The sequence below is a fragment of the Lissotriton vulgaris genome, chromosome 3_1, assembly GCF_964263255.1.
Source record: "Lissotriton vulgaris chromosome 3_1, aLisVul1.2, whole genome shotgun sequence".
Classification (NCBI taxonomy): Eukaryota; Metazoa; Chordata; class Amphibia; order Caudata; family Salamandridae; genus Lissotriton; species Lissotriton vulgaris.
This window is the reverse complement of record NC_141689.1, coordinates 590,642,813-590,664,117: the sequence shown is the minus strand read 5'-3', so window position 1 is coordinate 590,664,117 and position 21,305 is coordinate 590,642,813. Positions and strand designations below refer to the sequence as shown.

The following is a 21,305-nucleotide window of genomic DNA, read 5'->3' as shown; positions in this document are numbered from 1 at the left end:
GATTCTAAGTTAGGGTGAAAAGAAATGGGGCAAGGACGCATCCTTGTCTCACACCTCTCCTCACCCTAAAGTGATTAGTGCACTCTCCCCCCAACCTATAATAGACCTTGGCCTTTGCCCCTGAATAGAGCTGCCTTAGGAATGCAATTACTACAACATCCACTCCCAATACCTTCTAAAATTGACCACATCTTATCCTGAATAACGCAGTCAAAGGCAGCTGTTAAATCACCAAAAATCATAAAAAGTTTTCCCTTTTTCGCCCTAGTATATTTGTCCAATAAAATATGTACGTTAAGGCCCGGCTCCACTGTGCTGAGTCGCTTCCAGAACCAGTACTGGAGGTCACTTATAATATCCTCTTCCTCTGCCCATACCAGCATTCTGTCTAAAAGGACCCGCCCTATGATCTTAACTGTTGAATCCAACAATGAGATCAGGCGGTAACACGCAGGATCTGCCCAGTTTCCCTTTTTAGGTTTCGGGCCTAGCGTACACTGCGCAGCAGTGGCGCGCAGCCAGAGTCCTTTTCTGGGAGTTTTGAAAATGGACCTGGAAATTCCACGCAGCTCGTGCGTTTTATTTTCTAGGTCCATTTTCATTGGCCTTTGCCTGCGTGTACTTTTAAAACAGAACACGCCATGGGCGGTCGCGTAGCTCCGCCCATGGCCTATTGGTGTCTGTTACACGCACCAGAGGCCATATGTCTTTACGGCCGCGATAATTGAATACATATGCTTGCTGTGGAGCGCACTGTTAGGATCCGGTCCCCAGTCCTCTTTTGCTGACCATGTCCTAGACCATCACATGACACACTAGTAGCATAAAAAGGAGTCCTACCCTTATGTCAATGCTTGTTATTGCTACCTGTGGGTTCCTGCATCCTGGCTCCTGTGTTTCCTGTTGGCTGCTGTTGTCTTTTCACGGGCTCGTGGAGAGACATTGGAGAATTCCCCTTTCTTTTTTATCCCTTATCCTTGCTTAGTTCCCTGTCCTGGTGCTTCGTTTTTGTATTTTCCCTTGCCTGACCGCCCCTTTTCCTTCTTGTGTGTCCATTGTAGTTAGAGATTAGTTAGCGTCCTTTAGTTTTAGTGTCCCGTCCCTTTTTAGAAACCTTATTTTTGTGACACTCGTCACCAACTTTCAGGGGCTCCTGTTTAGTTGTGGCCGGTTTCGCGTCTCGCTCCTATTACGGAGACGCGGTGAGAGAACCGCTAGTACGCGCGGAGAGGCGCGAGACTTCTTGTTATTGTTTAACCGGTCCGCCTCGTTTTAGGCGGAAGTGACGATTCCGGCCATTCCGCGAGAAAAACCCGGCTGGGTTTTTTCTCTTGAGCACAGTAAAGCGGAAGAGTTCATGTCCCCTGGAGTTCCCTAGCTCCATTTCCGATCCCACGTTTGACAGGGGTTTTTTGCACATGCCTGGAATTAAGGTGTGTTTTTTACCCTGCAAGCACATTAATCGCCCAAACCACACACCCATACAAAACGATCAGTCCTGTATTTAAATTCACCCAAGAGAGGTTATCTTGGGTCAGTGAAACTCTGGACTGACAACTCCCCGAAAACAAAACCTGCATTATCTTCTGGTAAGTGTATGTGAAGTGGTGTGTAGTGGATATGGTCATATGCCTCAGAGGTCGGATTGGGGACTGAGAAATTACCATAAGGTGTACTTTTTGTTTCACTGTTTATGCAGGTGCAGAAGGAGGAGACGGGTGTTCATCTTACAGCATAGTACATGGGTGGAAGGTTTGGGTGCCTTCTGATTTTCCACCCCCTTTTCTGGGTCATTAGCTTACTCATATGTATCATCTAGTGAGTGGCTGGTGAGTCGGGGAAGTGGACTGGACTATTCCTCATTCCTGCAGTGTGTGGGTTGGGCAGGAGCTTGACACGCACAAACGCACCACTCGCAAGCTTTTTTTTCCCACCCAGCTGAGCGTGGGGGCTGAATTGGTCCAGGAATCTCCTTTGCGGGCCCGGGGTCGAGTGCATTGAAAGCACTGTAGAAATCACCGCCCTGGGTCCGTGTTCCAGCTAAACAATTGTTCCCTCATAATTACCGCCGCTTTCCCGGGGTTTAAATGTAGTAAACTCTGCCCCCGTAAGCACTGCCGCAGCCCAGGAGCTTCGGGAGCCTTGCGCGCATCATCCCAAACGCCAGGGGGAGGCCGCGCTGGGATTGGCTCCCTCCCAAGGCGTTGCCTGGCTACGAGAGGGCTCGTCCCAAGGAGGAAGCAGTGTCCGGAGAAGGAAACGTGAGGCATCGCCAGGAACCTCCACCGCGCTTCCAAGTCTCAGCTGCTACCGCTTTTTAGTCATTTGAAAGTAGAGGGTTGCGGATACGCCGGATGAGGAGAAGGATTTCGCCGCAGGTTGCAGCAGTGATATCCAAGGAACAATCACTTCCCAATAGAAAATGGAATCCATTGTGAAACGATAAGAATATATCGGATTGCAATTTCTATATTTGGAAAAAAGGAATTATTGAAAGTTTCCCACGGTTAACTACCATTGAGAAAAGATTGATCTCACAGGAACCATCACTTTATGGCATTAGAGAGAAAAATAGAAGATCCCCTGGCATCTGGTTTACGTGGAATGTGTGTATCTGCATAGGTCCTGAGGAAGGTGGTGGATAACCCACCGAAACGCGCGTCGACCCTGCGTGGAACTAAATGTAATAACTCATGGTTCATAGGTAGAGAACTTTTTGCCGTACAAATAAAGATTTGTTCAGATACTACATATGTATGGTGTGTGTAAAAGGGTATGAATTGGAATGAATGATATTGAGTGAGTGGAATTGGGTTAATATTGATAGGTTTTTATAGCCAAGGGGACATTTTGTTATGAAACTTTTTGCACTTTTTTTAATATGAATTTTGTATGAAATAATATATGTATCACTGATATAATGGATACAAATAGTTTATAAGAAAGTAATTGAAAATGAAAAAAGAAATAATGAGGAAATAAAAATATACTGAAGAAATGTTATAAACTAGTCCTGTTGTTGTGTTTGAATAAAATTGCAAAATATAAACAATGTTGGTGAACCACAATTAGATAGGTCATGAGGGAATGTTTTCTAGTATTGCTACTGCGCCTGGTGTCACGCTGAACAGGCTACAGGACCGAGGTGGTGCGGGTTACTGCTTTCCAAATGCTCGGAGGAGCCTCGTTCTGGCGCCAGGTAACACACTGTTGGGCATTCCTCCGGTAATCAGGCCTGAGTCAGGTTAATCGCGGGCCCACCGGGACTGCTTGCGCCAGCCTCCTGGTTTACAATATGATCATCCCTTCTGTTCGTTAATGTGCCGCACTTTACTGCTGACCTTTCTTTACTTGGTGACTGTTGTCCCCTAAACCATTGTTTCCGCTTTATAAAAATTCTATCAAGCCTTTTGATACTTACAGGGACCTTATATTCCTTAATATTTGTAACTACATAAATGGATTCTTCTTTTGTGTTCCCTTTTCCTTCCCACCGCAGACTTCAGCTTTTAGTCTCCCTCTCGCCTTTTCACCTATTCTCTTTTCTTCCTGACACTTTGTTCCTGCAGCCATTCACCGTCTTACCTCTCCTTCTGCTACTCCTTTAGTCCTCTCACACCTTTACTCACGTTTCACTTCCCCCTCTCAAATTTAACAGCTGTAACTTTCCCTCTTACTCTTCCTCCACTGATGTTTTCCCTCTCACATCTCCAACCACTGTTCACTCCCCATTTTCACTTTCGCCATCTGCAGCTCCCACGTCCTCCCATCTATAGCCTATCTTCTTTATCCCTTGTTCTTCTCTTGCAGCGTCCCATTTACACTCTTATTTCTCTAGCAGCTTTCACTTCTTTTCATGATTCCTCCTGCGGCTCTACCTATTTATGTCAGCTCACCTTCTATGGCCACCCTCCCCCTTTAGCTTCTCACTTAATGTCTCACCTCAAAATCCGCCACTACCTTTCTCCTGCTCCAGGCTTCACCTGAAGTCTCTCTTTTTCATTTACTAGATGCTCCTGCAACTCTTACTCCCCTCTCCTGCCTGTCCTCCTGTAGGCCTATTCTTTTTTTTTGTTGTTATTTTTTATTTCTTGTCCACACCTCACTCTTCTGACCCATGGATGTAGCACAGGCCCCTGCAGCTGCAGCAGAACGGGTGAGGGGGTGTTCCCTACCCTTAAGGGGCCCCCAAGTCCTTCAGAGGGGCCCATTCCACTCAAAACCTATGACTATTTGTGAGATATGGGAGAGTGATAGGCCCCTCTTTTGTACGAGGTGGGTAGAGTGCAATAGAAGAGGCAGGAAGACAAAGTCAGACACACAACAATCTGACTCAGCAACACAGGCAGGGGCAGACAAAGGCACACAGAGAAAAGACCAGAATATAGAAAGAAAGACACACAACAACAGTCAAAGCAGACAACATCAGACAGTCATGGACACACTGACCACATGACAAAAATGTGACTCAGTGACATAGGCAGGCAGGATCAAAGTGTCATGGAAGAGGGGGGGAGACAGAAAGGCAGACACAAAACAACGATCTGTCTCAGTGCCAAAGAGGCACGCACAGTCATAAAACAGGGTGCTGTAGCCCTTGCGGGTTGAGTGGTGCTGTAGGCTTTGCGGGTTGAGTGGTGCTGTAGTGGTTGTGGGTTGAGTGGTGATGTAGGCGTTGCGGGTTGAGTGGTGATGTACGCGGTGGGGATTGAGTGGTGCTGTAGGCGTTGCGGGCTGAGTGGTGCTGTAGGCGTTGCGGGCTGAGTGGTGCTGTAGGCGTTGCGGGCTGAGTGGTGCTGTAGGCGTTGCGGGCTGAGTGGTGCTCTAGGTGTTGCGGGTTGAGTGCTGCTGCAGGCATTGCGGGTTGAGTGGTGCTGTAGGCATTGCGGGTTGAGTGGTGCTGTAGGCGTTCCGGGTTGAGTGGTAATGTAGGCGTTGCGGGTTGAGTGGTGATGTAGGCGTTGTGGGTTGAGTGGTGGTGTACGCGGTGGGGATTGAGTGGCGATGTAGGTGTTGCGGGTTGAGTGGCGATGTAGGCGTTGCGGGTTGAGTGGTGCTGTACGCGGTGGGGATTGAGTGGTGCTTAAGGCGTTGTGGGTTGAGTGGTAATGTAGGCGTTGCGGGTTGAGTGTTGCTCTAGGCATTGCGGGTTGAGTGGTTCTGCACACGGTGTGGATTGAGTGGTGCTGTAGGAGTTGCGGGTTGAGTGGTGAAGTAGGCGGCGTGGGTTGAATGGTGCTGTACGCGGTGAGGGTTGAGTGGTGCTGTAGGCGTTGCGGGTTGAGTGGTGATGTAGGCGTTGCGGGTGAAGTGGTAATGTAGGCATTGTGGGTTGAATGGTGCTGTACGCGAGGGGATTGAGTGGTGCTGTACGCAGTGGGGATCGAGTGGTGATGTAGGCGTTGCGGTGTGAGTGGTGATGTATGCAGTGGGGATTGAGTGATGCTGTAGGCGTTGCGGGTTGAGTGGTGATGTAGGCGTTGAGTGGTGATGTAGGCGTTGCGGGTTGGGTGGTGCTGTAGGCGGTGGGGATTGAGTGGTGCTGTAGGTGTTGCGGATTGAGTGTTGCTGTACGCGGTGGGGATTGAGTGGTGCTGTAGGAGTACGGGTTGAGTGGTGATGAAGGCGTTGCAGGTTGAGTGGTGCTGTAGGCTTTGCAGGTTGACTGGTGCTGTAGGCGGCGGGGATTGAGTGGTGATGTAGGCGTCGCGGGTTGAGTGGTGCTGTACGCGGTGGGGATTGAGTGGTGCTGTACGCGGTGGGGGATTGAAGGTGATGAAAGCGTTGCGGGTTAAGTGGTGATGTAGGCGTTGCGGGTTGAGTGGTGATGTAGGCGTTGCGGGTTGAGTGGTGATGTAGCCGTTGTGGGTTGAGTGGTGATGTAGGCGGTGGGGATTGAGTGGTGATGTAGGCGGTGGGGATTGAGTGGTGCTGTAGGCATTGCGGGTTGAGCGGTGCTGTTAGTGTTGCGGGTTGAGCGGTGCTGCAGACGTTGCAGGTAGTGTGGTGCTGTACGCGTTTGGGGTTAAGTGGTGCTGTAGGCGGTGCACGTTTTCAGCAGGTACACTCCTCCAGCCATCAATGCATACTTTCACCAGGCACACATAACTATTCGTCACTGCACAGCAATCGCAGTATGGCGCACTTTACTTTTAAACATATTCATCTAAAGAGCAGCATGCCACCATTGCTACAAAAAGAAATACACTTTTTTTGGCCTACAAATTATAGACTTTTGTTGCAGTTGGTGTTGCAATATTTAGCAATGCCAATAGCTCAAACTTAATTAACCCGAGACCTATTGCATTGTAAATGCTTGTTTAAAAATGGGGACAATAACAAATTCGTACCAAGTTGGTAGGAAGCTGCGTTGAGTGCATGCATTAAAAACCTGTGCCAAAGTGGTCCACTTAAGGCGACATTTGATTTAAAAAGATCAACAGGAATACCGTCATGCCTAGGGGCCTTGCCACCCAAACTTCAATTAATTGCCGCAGTAACTTCACTAAGTGTGAAGTCTAGAGAAAGTTCTAATGCTTTAACGCCCATGTTATGTGTGATTCCCTGGTCATCTGATACAGGGTTGGTATATAGTTTAGAGTAATGTTTTATCCATTCTGTTTCCAGAATGGAGATCTCAATGGATGCTATATCTTTGTCAGCTAAGAAGGAGGCATTCACAACCTTCCAAAAGGCAGAAGAATCACGAATTTCAGAAGCGTCGTGCAGTGCACGCCAAGCTTCCTCCTTTAAGGCACTCTTTCTTGATTTAAATTCAAGATTATAATTTCTTCTAGCCTCTCTAATGTGTTCCTTGTTTTTCACTATAGCGTGAATAGAGAGTTTAAGTTGAGTGTATGCCTTTGTGCAAGCAGTATCAACCTCCCTAGTTTAATAGTGGGTTTCCTCTTCGCTTCTACAAACAGTGACTTTTTTTATATACTTAGAAATGGCCAAAAAAGTATCCATAATTTCTTGTCTGGATGAATTTTCATCCAGACACACTAGGAGCATGTTTTTACAATTCTCCACAGTTTTAGTAATAAATTCCTCAGTGTCCACATTAGCCCATCTAAGTGCATATCCATTTTGTCTACTAAAATCAACATTGTCGACAATATCGGCTGAATTAATTCTAGAATTAACACCCTGTCAATACAGCATCACATCTACACTTAGAGGAAAATGATCGCTAGAGCAATCTCATGAGTCTTGAAGTTTTTAACATGTGAAGAATATCTACTTGAGGATATTATAAAATCCATCGTAGAAAATGTGCCTCGGCCTTTAAAAGTAGGGCTGAAAGGAACCATAGGCAAACACAGATGATTAACAAATCCTAAATCAAACAAACATAATATCATTAAGTAAATCGCCATACGAAATGTGTGGAAAATGGGCGAAACTGGCGTCTTTTTCGAAAGTCAGACCACATACCTCATTGTTAGAATATTTACATAAGGGATAATTAAAATCCACACCCCAAACAATGAGGACCTTCTTCTTTATGCGCGCATGTAAATTATGTAAATGGTAACTTAAAGATTTTAAAATTTCTTTAATCATCTCATGAGTTGCATTATTATAAAAATTCAACTAGCTCTTCCATGCGAAGATTTAATAGCTGGGTTGCGAAAGGTTTTATATCCACTTATATGAATAGGGTCTGTCACCAACGTTTCCTGTAGGCTAATGATATAAAAATTTCTCACAAACTCAATCCATAAATCATTTGACACCTTAGATTTTAAGCCTGCTACGTTACAAAACAATAGCTGACAAATATCCCCCTGTTCTCTTCCATGATCTTTATTCCTTCCAATGATAGAATTGGTTGAGTTAGTTTGCTGAGGAGGGGGAATAATGGGTTCCAATGTGCTGGTATGTGCCGTATAATTACCAGTCTCTACAATTTCTGTCATGGCGGAGCCATGTTGAGTAGTTTAATTATTAAATAATGATCCCAGTGGACATGCAATATGCAACATATCCGCACTACTAGTTATTACTGAGTGCTGTTGTTCCCCCATTCGTAGTCAGTCAACTAGGTCAAGGTTATTAAAAGTCTCAAAACGATTAAAAGTGGGCACCGTAAAATGGTGTCTAAGGCCCAGTGATTGAGATTCCTTAAAATTAGTACCAGTATTGTTACACGGTGGTTGATAGAAATATCCCAATGGCCTCATAATTGTAGTGTTTTAAACGTCAATACCACACAATCCCCATTCCAGCTCTTTCGGCCTCTCCCTACCCACGTAACCCTCCTGACCATCTTAAATTCTTCAAATAATCTCTAGGTTAGGTCAGTTCTAGAACCCAACCAGTGTAATGATCTATTCCCAAGACTCTCCCATGACTCTAGCTCCCCCACCTGCAGTATAGGTAAATTAGCTAGCACCACTACATAGGGTGTGGTGTCTGATGGTAAATCAAGATATGTTTTAAGCCACTCAGCTTTATTTTTATTCGGGGAGCTAGCGTTATTATGGTTAAGACTTGAACGGTGAGGGAGATTTAATGGAACTAAGGAGGTTAAGTTAGCATGGGCCTCGTGATTGTTGTTTCTCAGCTCTTTTCAGAGGAACACACATCGGGTCCTTACTACGGTCTGGGATAAGGAGAGTGGCATGCTGGCCCAAGCTACTTTCACACTGTACTTGGTAACTCCTAGGCGCCTCTTTTGATCCTGTGCCCGGGTCTGAGCTTTCGGTAAGCATTTTAATAATACTTCTATTTGTCCGACTCTGCACGTTAAGTTGTCTAATGTACCTCTAAGAAAGGTGTCCAGTGAGTCTAATTTAGCTTTTATCCTGACAATCTCATTCTGAGTACTAGTACTGGCGCTATCAGTCAGTTTTTTTCTGCTTTCAACTTTTTGTGGCACAAGGGACATGGTTTTTTTAATAGCCTTTTTTCATGCTTTTCAGGGGTTGCCCTAACCAGTAAACCTTTAACCTCTGTTATATTAGATGACTTATCTGGGTTTCTTGCACGCTTTCGGGGTAGTTGGGTACCATATTCTTGATCACTACCTAAGATATGCCCAGAGGTATCTACAATGCAGCCATTTAAGCTACGCTGGGGAACATCTGGGTATGGGGCAACACACGTCTGGGGCATAATGTCCATTACTGTGCCCCGACCAGGACTGGGTTACGTATGCTTAATGACTCTTCTACAGTCAAGATCTGTTGTTCGATGGCACCCATGGCTCCTGTTAAATAGTTCAGTAAAGTTTGACCTGAACGCACCTCAGGCTTAGCCTGCTTATTGCTCTTAATGGTTATTGTTTTTCTTTTCTCCATTTCAAAATTAAAAAAAGAAGCAAATGCACAGTATAAAATAAATCAAATAGACCCCACTGTGAATCCCAAAACCTTTAAAGTTTGCAGGTTAACCCATACGAAGATAGATATCACCCAACCATATAGATATTGGATGGTATTAGCCATTCACCTAAATCTTCCACTAACTCATCAGCCGCTGGCCATTTATTAAATCCTGCATCCATTAATCTATTCACAAGAAATAAAAGCAAAGCAAAATGGATAGCTAAGCATCTTTTTCCTCATCGCACTCCCATCTCAGACACGCTGATGATCTCTCCAGATATATCCTGCAACCTACACTTATGCTTTGTAAAACATTAAATACATACTCTGTTATGGAAGGTTTTCAATTTTTGAGAGTCAAAAAATCTAATTTGCACATTGACGGTTGTTCAAAAAGAAATCCCTTTGACCGTGTTCATGTATGCCAGCGTAGACCAATTCTGTACTTGTCCATCTGAAATTCTAAGGCACCATATCTTATGTGCAACAAAACAGGTCACAGAAAAACAGACTTTACATTTCATTGTAAATAAAAAGTTACATGAAATCGGGTTATAGTTGGAACGTTTTCATGAACAAAATTCTTACTTTTTTTTAACAGATATCCCTTTTTTACAATGTTTTTATAAAAAGCATCTTTTGTTTTTCTGCGGATGGTATTGTAAATTTCTTTTCCGTCCACTGAATCATTGAGCACTTGTTCTTGATGCTGGTAAAACAAAAAAATACTTCTGTTAAGAGCAACACAGTTTAGATTCAACATTGTTACACTTTAATGCCTAGTTCTAAAGTAAAGGTCACAAAAGAGAAAAAAACTAACTACACTGGGTGAAAGCTATACAGAAAAAGCCTTCTATAATTATACTGAATAATAACCACAGCAGACAATGTTACATAGTGACCATATGCAAGATTACTAGCTGTCATCCCCTCCGTGCATCAGGCATGATTGGTAGCAGTAATGTAAAAAGAATGCTGTGTCAATGTAAAAAGCAGCTACTTGGTAATATATAACAGCCATAGTTGCAATGCCCCTGGAACGCAGTTAATAATATTACTAACAGATTGCACTCTCTTCTTATGACGCTGATTTGGGTTGGTGGTGGGCAGGATATGGCGCCCGTATTGTACCTCATCAGACACACTGCGTCCCCTTGAGACTGAGCAGTCATGGTAGTGCTGGAGTTTAAATTTTTGGACCTATCAGCCTTTCATACACTTGATGAGTCGGTAGATGCTACTGCTTGGTCGGGGACAGATGCAAGACTCTTGGAGACTTCTATCAAAATGAGGACTTTATCACCTTTAAGGCGGCGCAGGTCGTCTTTGGAATCGGAAACGGGCAATGTTTTACCATTGCCAGTATAGCTGCCATAACTCGAGAAATATGGCTCACATTCCCGGCTTCTCCATTTGCTTCACTTTTGCTTTGAGGGTTGTTGGAGATGGGAGGGAATGGGGGAGGCACTTAGTTTCAAATTTATATAGGGGCAGGACGGCTGACAGACCCAGAATCCTGTTCCCAGCTAGGGTTGATTGAGATGAGTAACTAAGGTTACCCCTGGAGCATGTTCAATGGAATAGGTCCTGTGCCATGGTCCAGACTGTATCTTGTAATGCACGATTTAAACTGGTCCGTTTCAACATTCTTGCACCACACATATATCACACCAGTGCTGCTTCACAGGATAGATTCCAGTAGGTTTAATGGTTGCCACTGTTGTCAGGCTAAGGTGGCATCTTTATTGCATCCTGCATGGTACTGTCCCCTGGTCAACTCCTTTTGGGCGTCTATTGTGATGCGGCTGGCCCCAGTCTTTGGGGCTACAATAGTGATGGACCCATTTCTTTGTCTGTTGGGGAATGTCAAATGGCATAAAGGCAAAAAACTCAAATTTAAATTCTTGCTGTGGTTGCCAATGAAGGGGCGAATTGCAATTGCCTGGATGGGGCAGGCTGGGCCCAGTGGGGACGGCTGGGTAAGGGATGTGAATGAGTGGGCGGTTGTGGAAGAAGTACACCTCAGGAAATGTCGACATAATGAGAAGGTGGAGGAGGACTTGCAGGCTTGGTAGGCGTTGCTGACTAGGTTTGTGAGACAGGGGAGAGGGGAGGTCGTCAGTGGATGCTTCCTCAGAGGAAGAGGTGCATTTACTCCCTGTCTTCAGTGTTGCGGCACCTGCGGTACCATGAGAGGAGAGTGCTTGGACAGGATACATGTTTTTTTCTGTGGGTTGGAGCTACGATAACCTGTTACTCCATGTCAAATATCTGGGGCTGGCAGTAGTTCTTTTGTTTCTTTAATTTGTACTGTTGTTTCTCAGTTGTCAACAATTAAAGATGTCTTAAAAGAATATTGCTAATAAACGTTCCCACCCGAGTATCCTTTCTCAAACAGAAAAAAAAATCCTTGAACAACTAGAGTAATATTGTCCCAAATTCTTGGAGTCTGGTAATAAGTATGGTGGGTTTTCATAAAGTTTACGGTAAGCAAAAGCAACAATGTAATATAAGCGAATCAAAAGTACCCATGCTTGAATCAATCCTTATCGTTGGTCCGGGAGTCCCAGTAACAATATAAATACCTGTACAGTACAAACCTGTATGTACAAAAATTCAAGAGTTTTTATTTGTGCTTTCACCTCACTGTAAACTGGCAAACCCCAGACAATGAGGGGACTGCTCCAATGGCAACATCCAATAGAGGCCAAGATAGCTCAGCGTTGGTGGCACATGCATTTATGGGCAAGGGAGTAGGGCTCTATAAACTCAGAGAACAAGTGAACCTTACCTAGGGAAGATAAATACGATGGAGAGCTATAGATACAGATAGAAAACATTTTCTTCTACAAAACTGGATCTTTCACAGATTATCATGCCTAAATCAGCAGAGGATAGCAATAACACATCAATGGAGGTGGGTAATCCTCACTTTACTTAAATAGGTTCTGAAGCACAGCTAGGCCTCATGTGGCCTCACATCCAGGCAATGGTGCTTGGTGTGATAGATTTTTATAAGAGGTGAGACAGCAGATCTCTTGTAATGGAACTCCAGCACAGACTACTGCCGTCATAATCTTGCTTTGTATGGAATTTTCTGTCACTGCCTTGTTGTGTGGGTGGCTGACTTTTGAGAGGCTGAAGGAACGCTTGCAGGGATATATCTGACTATACCATGCTTTGCTAGTGGCTGTCCTTTATTAGACTGGCTAAAGGCAATTAGCTGTTTCTGAAAAGCATGAGTCTCTGGTTCTCTGTAAACAGAATTTCAAATGTCACACATTCAGGAAATAGTGATCCAGGGGTCGAAAAATGCAGTTTCCCACTGGCTATGGCAAACCAGATTTAATCAGGATGAGCATTTTTTAGGGCCTACTCGCCCTTTCTGGCGAGAACTGAATGCAATAGGTCTCGCATTTGCAAGAGTTTGAGCTATTGGCATTGTAAATGACAATGCATTTTATTTATCTGTTTTGAAAACCTGTGTAAACTTGAGCTTTGTACTACTAGTCATAGTCATGAGAAGCAAGACTGGCAGTAAAAGCGGTGCAGTTACTGACAACCTTGATTTTCTTATGCAACGACTATATGTACAAAGTGCGTGTTTACATACCCCTTGCAGGTTTTCAAAACAGATAAATAAAAGGCATTGTCATTTACAATGCCAATAGCTCAAACTCTTGCAAATGCGAGAGTTTTGCATTCAGTTCTCTATGCCAGGGTCTCTTATGACTTCCAGTGGTCTTTAGAGAACACAATGCAGGCTGGAGACTAGCCTGTGAACCTTATTCAGAACCTGGTGGAGTTCGAAGTAAGGGAGAACCTAAGTTGTGATGAAATAGAGCCTTGTGGCTAAGTTGCTGAATGTGAACAAAAGAGACCTGGGCTTTAATTCAGAGTCAGCATGTTGTGTAGTTCTGTAACCGTGAATACGAGAGAGACCTGCACTGCGAAGGTCATAGTTCAAAATAAAAAGTTTTTATCTTTTTTAAAATGTATATTGTCTTGTGAAAAGGAAACGGATTACCAGTCTGGGAAGTATTGTTAAGAACATGCCCTTTACAGGAATCTGAAGGATGCACTAAACTCACTGTCAATGTGAACCTGGCGATTATCTTAAAAAATAATATGGTTTCTGTAGCAGAAAAGGGCAAAATAAAACCCTAGCTTAGTTTAATGAGAAACTGTAATGACGAAAAATAGCCAAAATGCAGCTGCACCACAGATATAGTGAGTGTAACAATTTCAGACAAAATATCTGCCGGCTGCTTCACCACCACCCCCTTTTCTGAATCAGCTGTTTCACTCACGACATTATATAGGGTTTTTAAAAGAACAATTTAGACCGGTAAATCATCAACGTTTTTAATAGCAGGAAATCAAAGTTGGGTATTGCACTTAGGGAAGATAGTTCTAGCCCTGATTAGTGTATTTCAAGTGATATAAAATTCCTTGTCTTCGGTCAAAACCGAACCGGCCGAGCATAATATTGTACAGATATTAAGATCAAACGATGGGTTACTCTCGGCTCTCCTAATGGGTACAGCAACTGTTCATCTAGTTGTTCTTAATAAAGATTGTTAAAAGAAAAAAGGTGGGCTAACCTTGCCAAGGGAATGAAAAAAATGCTGCTGTATAGTGCTCAGGAACTGAACATTCTGCGTGCCATGCTGAATGGTTTTGGGTGATCTGGAAGAGTGCTGTGAATGATAGGAGGTGTTCTGCTGTGTGTGTGTTGCTGCAGAGCTTCTCTCGGTTCAGGCAGAGGAAGTAACACAGCACAGCGATCACAAAGGTACTTATCAGACTTTACCTTAATATAACCAGGTAAGGCACCGGACGCTGCACTTAGTATCTAAAAGTGAAAGTGGGCGCGGAGTAAGTAAACTTTAAAGCGTGGGTTGCATGCTGCTATGAAAGGATCAAATGATAGTAAGGGCTGCATCCCGTTACACAGCCCTAAAAACTAAGTACAGGGTAAAAAAAGAACAAGCAATAAAGTGAGAGCGGGTGCCGGTGTATATAGAAACTGTGACACTTCACAATGAGAATTTTGAAACGAGCTGGCAAAAGCGGATTCTGTTATCTTTCAGTGTTAGAGGAAAATGTATTAAACAGAAGACTGCGGAAAAAGACAGATAACAGACCCCAGACCGAGTCCCGTCCCCCACCCCTCAAGGGGGGTGCAACCCAGGGAGACTTGCAGTGAGTAGTGCACACGACATAGGGAAAAGCTAATGAGCGTGTCTTGCACGTCTCCCCCACGCTCCTCTTTCATAAAACAAATAAAATATGCATACGAGAGGTGGAAAAACACACCTAATTTAGAAATTAACACTCCACACGCAAGTAGGAAAATATATGATCCAGTGCTTCCCCTTTACAGCAATGAAAAAAATGCAATATTGAAGATTGTGGAAACAGAAGAGAGGGAGGTATAGATAGCTTAATTATGCTCCCAACGAGCAATTTTTCCATTCTCCTTTTGGGGGTGAGGGGGGTGAGGACTGGCATGGGAGAGCCTTCGAAACCCAGATCCCAACACGACAGGCAGCACACGCTCGCCTCTTCCGAGTGCAGTAAAACTCTTCTTTTTAAGGGGAAAACAAGCAGAAACCCTCAAAAAGCGAGGCACATCGCCATGCATTCTGATATTTAAAAAATTATCTTCCAACTGCGGAAAAAAGAATAAGATGAACATTGATGCCCACCCGGAACTTTACAGAAATGTTAATGCTCTTAAAATGCATGAAACGAACATTCCCGCCACCAAACAGAACAAGCATTGTTAGCATCGTGAAACGGGTGACCTGGAAAGCAAAAAGAAGTATGCAGGAAGGAACATTTATTAAATAAGAGTACTTACACTGTACTTTACCAGTGCTCCTCAGCCTGGAGAGTAAGTGAGCTATCGGCTACAGGAACGAAACAAGAGCGAAGCTGGAGTGCACCAACGGGTAATTAGGAGGCAGGAATACAGTCCTTTTATTGATTACACCAGGTCTTGCATGCACGCTGATGCTCGACCTTAAAACAGCTACAATTAGATGTTGCGATGACTATAGCTATTATAGTAAGAGAATTGCTGAAGGATTCCAAGCACATCAAATGAAAATTATGAATATAGAGAGTCAGCATGAAGGTTTTGAGCATTACGCACAAGATATAACACAGCCAAGAACAATATTATTAAAATTAAAAAGAAAGGCGGTCTGTATGTAACTGACCCGAAAGATTCTATAAAGAACTGTATCAAGAGGACCCCCCTCTGTTCTACCTCTGAGGGGGGTGAAGAAAGTGTGAGGGAGGAGATGGGAATGATTGATCCAGTGGTACGTCGGGAGTTGGAGGCTTACATCGCATTGAAGGAAGTCATAGATGCTCTGCACCTGATAGCTTCAGGGAAGTCTCCAGGCCCTGATAAAATTCCTCTCAAATTATATTAAGTGCTGCTGTCCAAGCTAGCACGTTTACTTTTGTATCTGTTCTTGGGTGTACAACAAATTGTGATCCCTCCTCAATCTTGGCAAGGTACAGGTATAGTCCTCTTTCCAAAGAAAGGCAAGCCATTGGAAAACCCCACATCTTACTAACCAATTCCCCTAATAAATGCCACTGCGAAACTCTGTTCTAAAATTTTGGTTGTCCGGTGTGGGAGGATCATAGCTCATCTAGCAAATCCATGGCAACATGGATTTTTACCAGGTAGAGGAACTACGGATCACATAAGACGCGTTATATCCTTGTATGTGAATGTATGTATGTATGTTGATCGATATAGCGGAAGTAAGAGGTGACCGGATGGCTATGATCCTCCTTAACGCCGAGAAATCCTTTGATGAGGTGTCATGGCAGTACCTATAAGTAATTCTGGTGCAAAAAAACTGATTTGTCTCACGCTTTATAACTGCTATTAGGACAATGTATCATAAATTGTATGTCAGGCTTCAAATGATGGATAAAAAGTCTGGTAAAATAGAGGTAGTTAGAGGGACAGGATAGGGCTGTCCTTGCTCCCCAATCTTGTTTTCCCTGTATATTGGCCCATTTATTAACCAGATCCTGCAAAGTCAAACAATAAAATCTGTATGTGTCAGTGGGTATGGCACAACAGTGCTGGCATACGCAGACGATACTGCCATAGTAACATCGGACCCAGAGAGTGCGATGTCATCGGTCGAAATTCTAGCAGGGGAATATGGAACGAACTCAGGGTATCTCCTGAATAAAGAGAAAACACAGATTTTGTTTGTTCTAAGAATATTAATCTTACAGACGTCCGAAGGACGGATAAGGCTACGTATGTGGGATATAGGATAAATTGCAAGGTGGATTCCATATGGGCCATTAATCTGGATCCCCTTCTAAGTAAGCTCAGTACTGATTTAAGACGTATGGACAAGCTGCACTTGTTGATAATAGGGAGATGTAATATTCTTAAAATGGTCATTCTCTCGAAGATATTGTACCTGTTTGGTTCTATTCCCCTAGAGATTGAAGAAGTAATATTAAAAAAATTAGATCTAATTTCTCTAAGACACAGCGATCTCTACAATTTCTCACACTTCCACAGGAGAGGGATGGGTGGGCTGTCCCTAATTTGGTATTCTATTATTGGCCGGCACTTTTACAACAGGGGAAGGCTTCCTCTAGTTTCGTCTGTTGGTGTTCTGAATGTGCCAGTTTCTGAGGAGCCCCCGCAACTGCAACTGGTAACAATCCCGGCTATTTTTAATAAGTGGAAGAAAAAGACTCCGTTAAGGGAAGACAAGAACCCAGTGTCGACGTCAGCCACTCAGCCAAATATTGGAGCGGTTATAGTCACCTCACTTCAGAATCCCCCTCCGCTGTTCACCTTGTATAACTCTCGAGTCATCTAGCTCTGCTGTCTTGGACAGTGACACAATGTCTTTTCCTGCAATACCTAAATTACCCGATCCCTCCGTGGACAAAGATATATTGAATGATGCTGAATCATGTGACTCAAGAGGGAAATTTTATTCTAGGTCAGATGTGTCACTGGTCTCTGATGGGGAGGGGGGAGAGGGAGAGGGAGCAACTGCGGAACTTGAGATTGCTAGATCTCCCAATGGGGAAAATACTGTTCTAACTGCTCCAGGGTTGGGTAACTCCTCAACAACACAAGTGCCTGTCGAGCAACGCACAACTATGGCTGATAGTTTTGATGTGGGGGGTAATCTGCCCTCAAATGACGATGCTTCTAGCAATGTCTCTCTTTTGACAGTCTATCAGGAAATCATGACTCATCGTGAGGAGACGAAGGCAGAGAGCCTTCGCATTCATGGAGCAGTTTGAAAATTAGAGAACTCTGTTCGTCGCATCGCTAAATCCAATTCTGAACTATCTACTAGAGTTGCAGAGGCCGAAAATAGGATTTCAATTATAGAAGATGAATTTTGTTCTTGTTAAGCTGATGTTGTTGCATTACATACTCTGCGTGATGATATTAATTGGAAGCTTTGTTATATGGAGAACAGTGCGAGAAGGAATAATCTCCGTATTTTGGGGATCCCGGAAGGGTTGAGGGGATAGATATACGACAATTTGTATTAGATCTCTGTGGTGAAGCTTTCCCTGAGTTAAAAGAGGGGGAGGGAGCTTCAAATAGCTCATAGATTTCCTTTTCAGATTCGGAAGGAGGCTGGGGGTGCCGAAAACAAACCTCGGGCTATTCTTATTTGCCTCAACAATTTTCTCTTACGCGAGCATTTATACGTCCTGGCTTGTCCAGATCGCAAACGGAAGGCAAAAGGTTGCGAATTTTTTGTTAGACCCGACTACTGTCAGGTGGCAACTTATCCCGACTTTTCAAAGTAAGGGAGCCCAGGTTTATTTATTAAATCCAGCCAAACTGAAGGTTATCACCAAAGATAAAACTATGTTTTTCACTTCCGAAATAAAGGCTAAGGCATTTCTAGACTCTCTTTAAGGGCGTGTAGTATTTTTTTTGTGCTGCCCTTGTAATAGCCTTGTGAGTCGGGATGCTCCGCCGGAGTGTACATTTGTTTTTTTGGGCTTTTCTTCATTTTTTCCCTTTCTTTCTCAGATATAAGGCTGACGTATATCTCTTATATCTCTTATTGGTCTGGTTTTTTTTTTTGTTTATCCTCAATAGGGACTTTTCAGTCCCTTTGCCTCACAGCGGTGGGTTGCGGGGGGTGCTTGGGTAGGGTGGGTTGGGAGGGTTGTTCTTGGGTGGGGTAGGGGTGGGGGGCAAGGAACCGCAGGGACAGAAAGTTTAATTTACTATATTTTTGAGATTGCCGTTGAGTAGCTGTAACAATGAATGGTGTACACAGAATGTCAACTTCCTTTTTGATAATGGCTAAATGTTCTATTTGCTCCTGGAACGTATGTGGACTGAATGACAGAAAGAAAAGGGGGGTGACGGCACAGATTCTTAAGAGTATGGGGGTACAGATACTATGTATTCAAGAAAATCACATAGTATGGAACAACAGGATGCGCCTGAAAGATTTATGCTTCGAAACCCTGATTTGCACTCGCCAGGGCACAACTACTAAAGGGGTCGCAATTTTAAAAAAACTGGGGTGGGGTGAGTGCAAACGTGCTATAGCTGATCCATATGGAAGGTGGGCAATTGTGGAAATTAAGATTGGTCATTTTTCTTTTAACCCGTGTACCATATATGCCCCCAATTTAGATGATCCTGAGATCCTTAATCTGATTAGTATTGATCTTGCTCAATGGCCCTCTCCACCTGTGATCTGTGGAGATTTAAATCTGCATTTACCCAGAGATGTTGATTTCCGTCTTAATTCCACGTATACAGGTAGAAAGCCAAAAATGTTTAAATCAATAAAGGGTATCATGAACGAATTTGGGCTTGTAGATGTATGGAGTTTTAAGTGCTCCGCCATCCCTGGTTTTACTTTTTTCTCAGCCCCTCATCAAAAACATGTTCGTATTGATCATTTTTTTGCCCCAGTACACCTGTTAACTGAGGCCAAAATTGATATTCATCCTAAAATTATATCTGATCATAACCCGGTTATTTTTTAACTTACAGCCGATATCTCTCTGTTGTCTAATACCAGGAGCTCATGGACCTTCGATCGTCAGTTATTGCTTGATTTGGGATTTCGTCAGCATATGGCCAAATGGATCCCAGACTTTTTTTAGTTCAATGCTGGTTCTGCTGAATTAGGTATAGTCTGGGATGCTTTGTTTGGCTTTCTATGGGGGCGCACAAGAAAAAAAGTCCAGAAAGATTGTCACTGTGTATATAGAAAAGTTCTTTATTTATTATTGTTCATTCTTTTAAAAGTAGTCACCGTGTACTTTACAACCAAATCAGCCAACGCGTTTCACTCCCTACCAGGGAGTTTCTTCAGGGTGACTAGAGTTTACACCGGAGGGGCACACACGGATCCTCCAAATTTCATAAACAGAGTTTATATCTCTTGTTCCTGACGGTTGAGTTTTCTACTTGTCCTTGGTATTGAGTATGGATGGATTAGTTTTCATTTTTGATGGTTCTAAATTCTTCAACAAACCTCATGATAAGGATAATATGGAATCCCCTATAGGTGGCGTCTCACGCTCCGGTGCTTAGAATTTCTGGTGAGGGAAGTCATGTCGCTTCCTCCTCCCACAGTCGTTTGTAGGTTCCAAAGTCATGAACCTGGAAAAGTTTCCTCGGTCGCCTCACCAGAACGGCGTGGATGGTCCCAAGCTGTAGTCTGGGATGCATTTAAGGCCGGAGTGCAGGGTGAAATGCTAAGCTATACTATAAACAAACAACGGCGTATTAGGGCCAAACAAGAATCTGAGATGACCAAATTGTGTGATTTAGAGCTGGCGCTGATGAAAACTTCAAACTCTAACCCTGTAGAATTCGAACAGAGGGTGCGAGATCTCGCTATTCAGAGAATGAAAATTTATGAGAGCTACGCTGAGAAATTAGCAGCCCAAATTGCGATTTTTCGCTCTAATTTGTTGGAAGCCGGGGAAAAATCTGGCCGATTATTAGCCAAACGATTAAGGCAGAAAGCTGCGGCCAGGAAGGGAGACGCAATACAGGATGCCAATGGCCTTATACATACGGAACCAGGTAAAATTTTGGAATCATTCATAGAGTTCTACTCTCAACTCTATTCTAGTGAGGACTCATTTGATACAGAAGACTAAGTAGCTGCGTTTTTGGGCAATCAAGAGTTCTCCAAACTTACTGATACACAGAGGGAAGTCTTAGAGTTGGAGTACACAGAGCAGTAATTAGACCAGGCAATTTCATCTTTAGGAAAAGCAGAAGGTCCCGACGGGATCCCGTTGACATTTTTTTGAACTTTCCTTCCTATTCTGAAGAAATATATGCTGAAAGTATGTGTCGGGGCAAAAGCTGGGTCATCCCCGACCTCAGTAGTTTCTCCCTTTCAGCACGGGTTCATACCTGGCCGCGATTTTGCTACATTTTTGCTACAATATCTCTATAAACGCTGACAGTAAGCTGTATTCCAAAATTTTAGCCACTAGGCTTTCCTCTATGTATATGTATAGGCATTTATATAGCGCACTACTTACCCGTAGGGTCCCAAGGCGCTTCGACCGCTGCGAAACCCTTCCTGGCTTCCCTGAGAGATGGTCCCTTAATGGGTATCTCTAGGGTGAGACCAGGCATCCCCGGCGGTCTGGTGGGGCCGTTAGTGAAGATGAGGCAAGCTAATGCCCAGAGTTGCCGAGTGTGATCGCTGATCAGAGTGGGCACCGAGGCGAGAGAATTATCGAGTCCGCTGACCCTGGTCCAGAAACCTGCCGCGCCGGGAATCGAACCTGGCCGCGATTTTGCTACATTTTTAAAAGGAGAATAGTGTCAAATGGGGTGCACATAGGAAATATGAAAAACAAATTAGGTCCCACTGGAGCATTACAGAGGGTTTGGGTGAGAACATGTGAACTACAGCTTAACAAAATGCATTACAACTGGTAATT

The 21,305-nt window shown here is 43.8% G+C and overlaps 1 protein-coding gene across 2 annotated transcripts in view; it reads right to left on the bottom strand.

Moving 5' to 3' along the window:
- RASA1 (RAS p21 protein activator 1) overlaps positions 1-21,305 on the bottom strand; it is a 926,777-nt gene that overhangs the window by 695,402 nt on the left and 210,070 nt on the right. For both annotated transcript variants that reach the window (XM_086960862.1, XM_086960861.1), the window contains exon 10: positions 9,921-10,041. In XM_086960862.1, the coding sequence (XP_086816988.1) occupies positions 9,921-10,041 (121 nt within the window). The remainder of the gene's footprint in view (positions 1-9,920; positions 10,042-21,305) is intronic.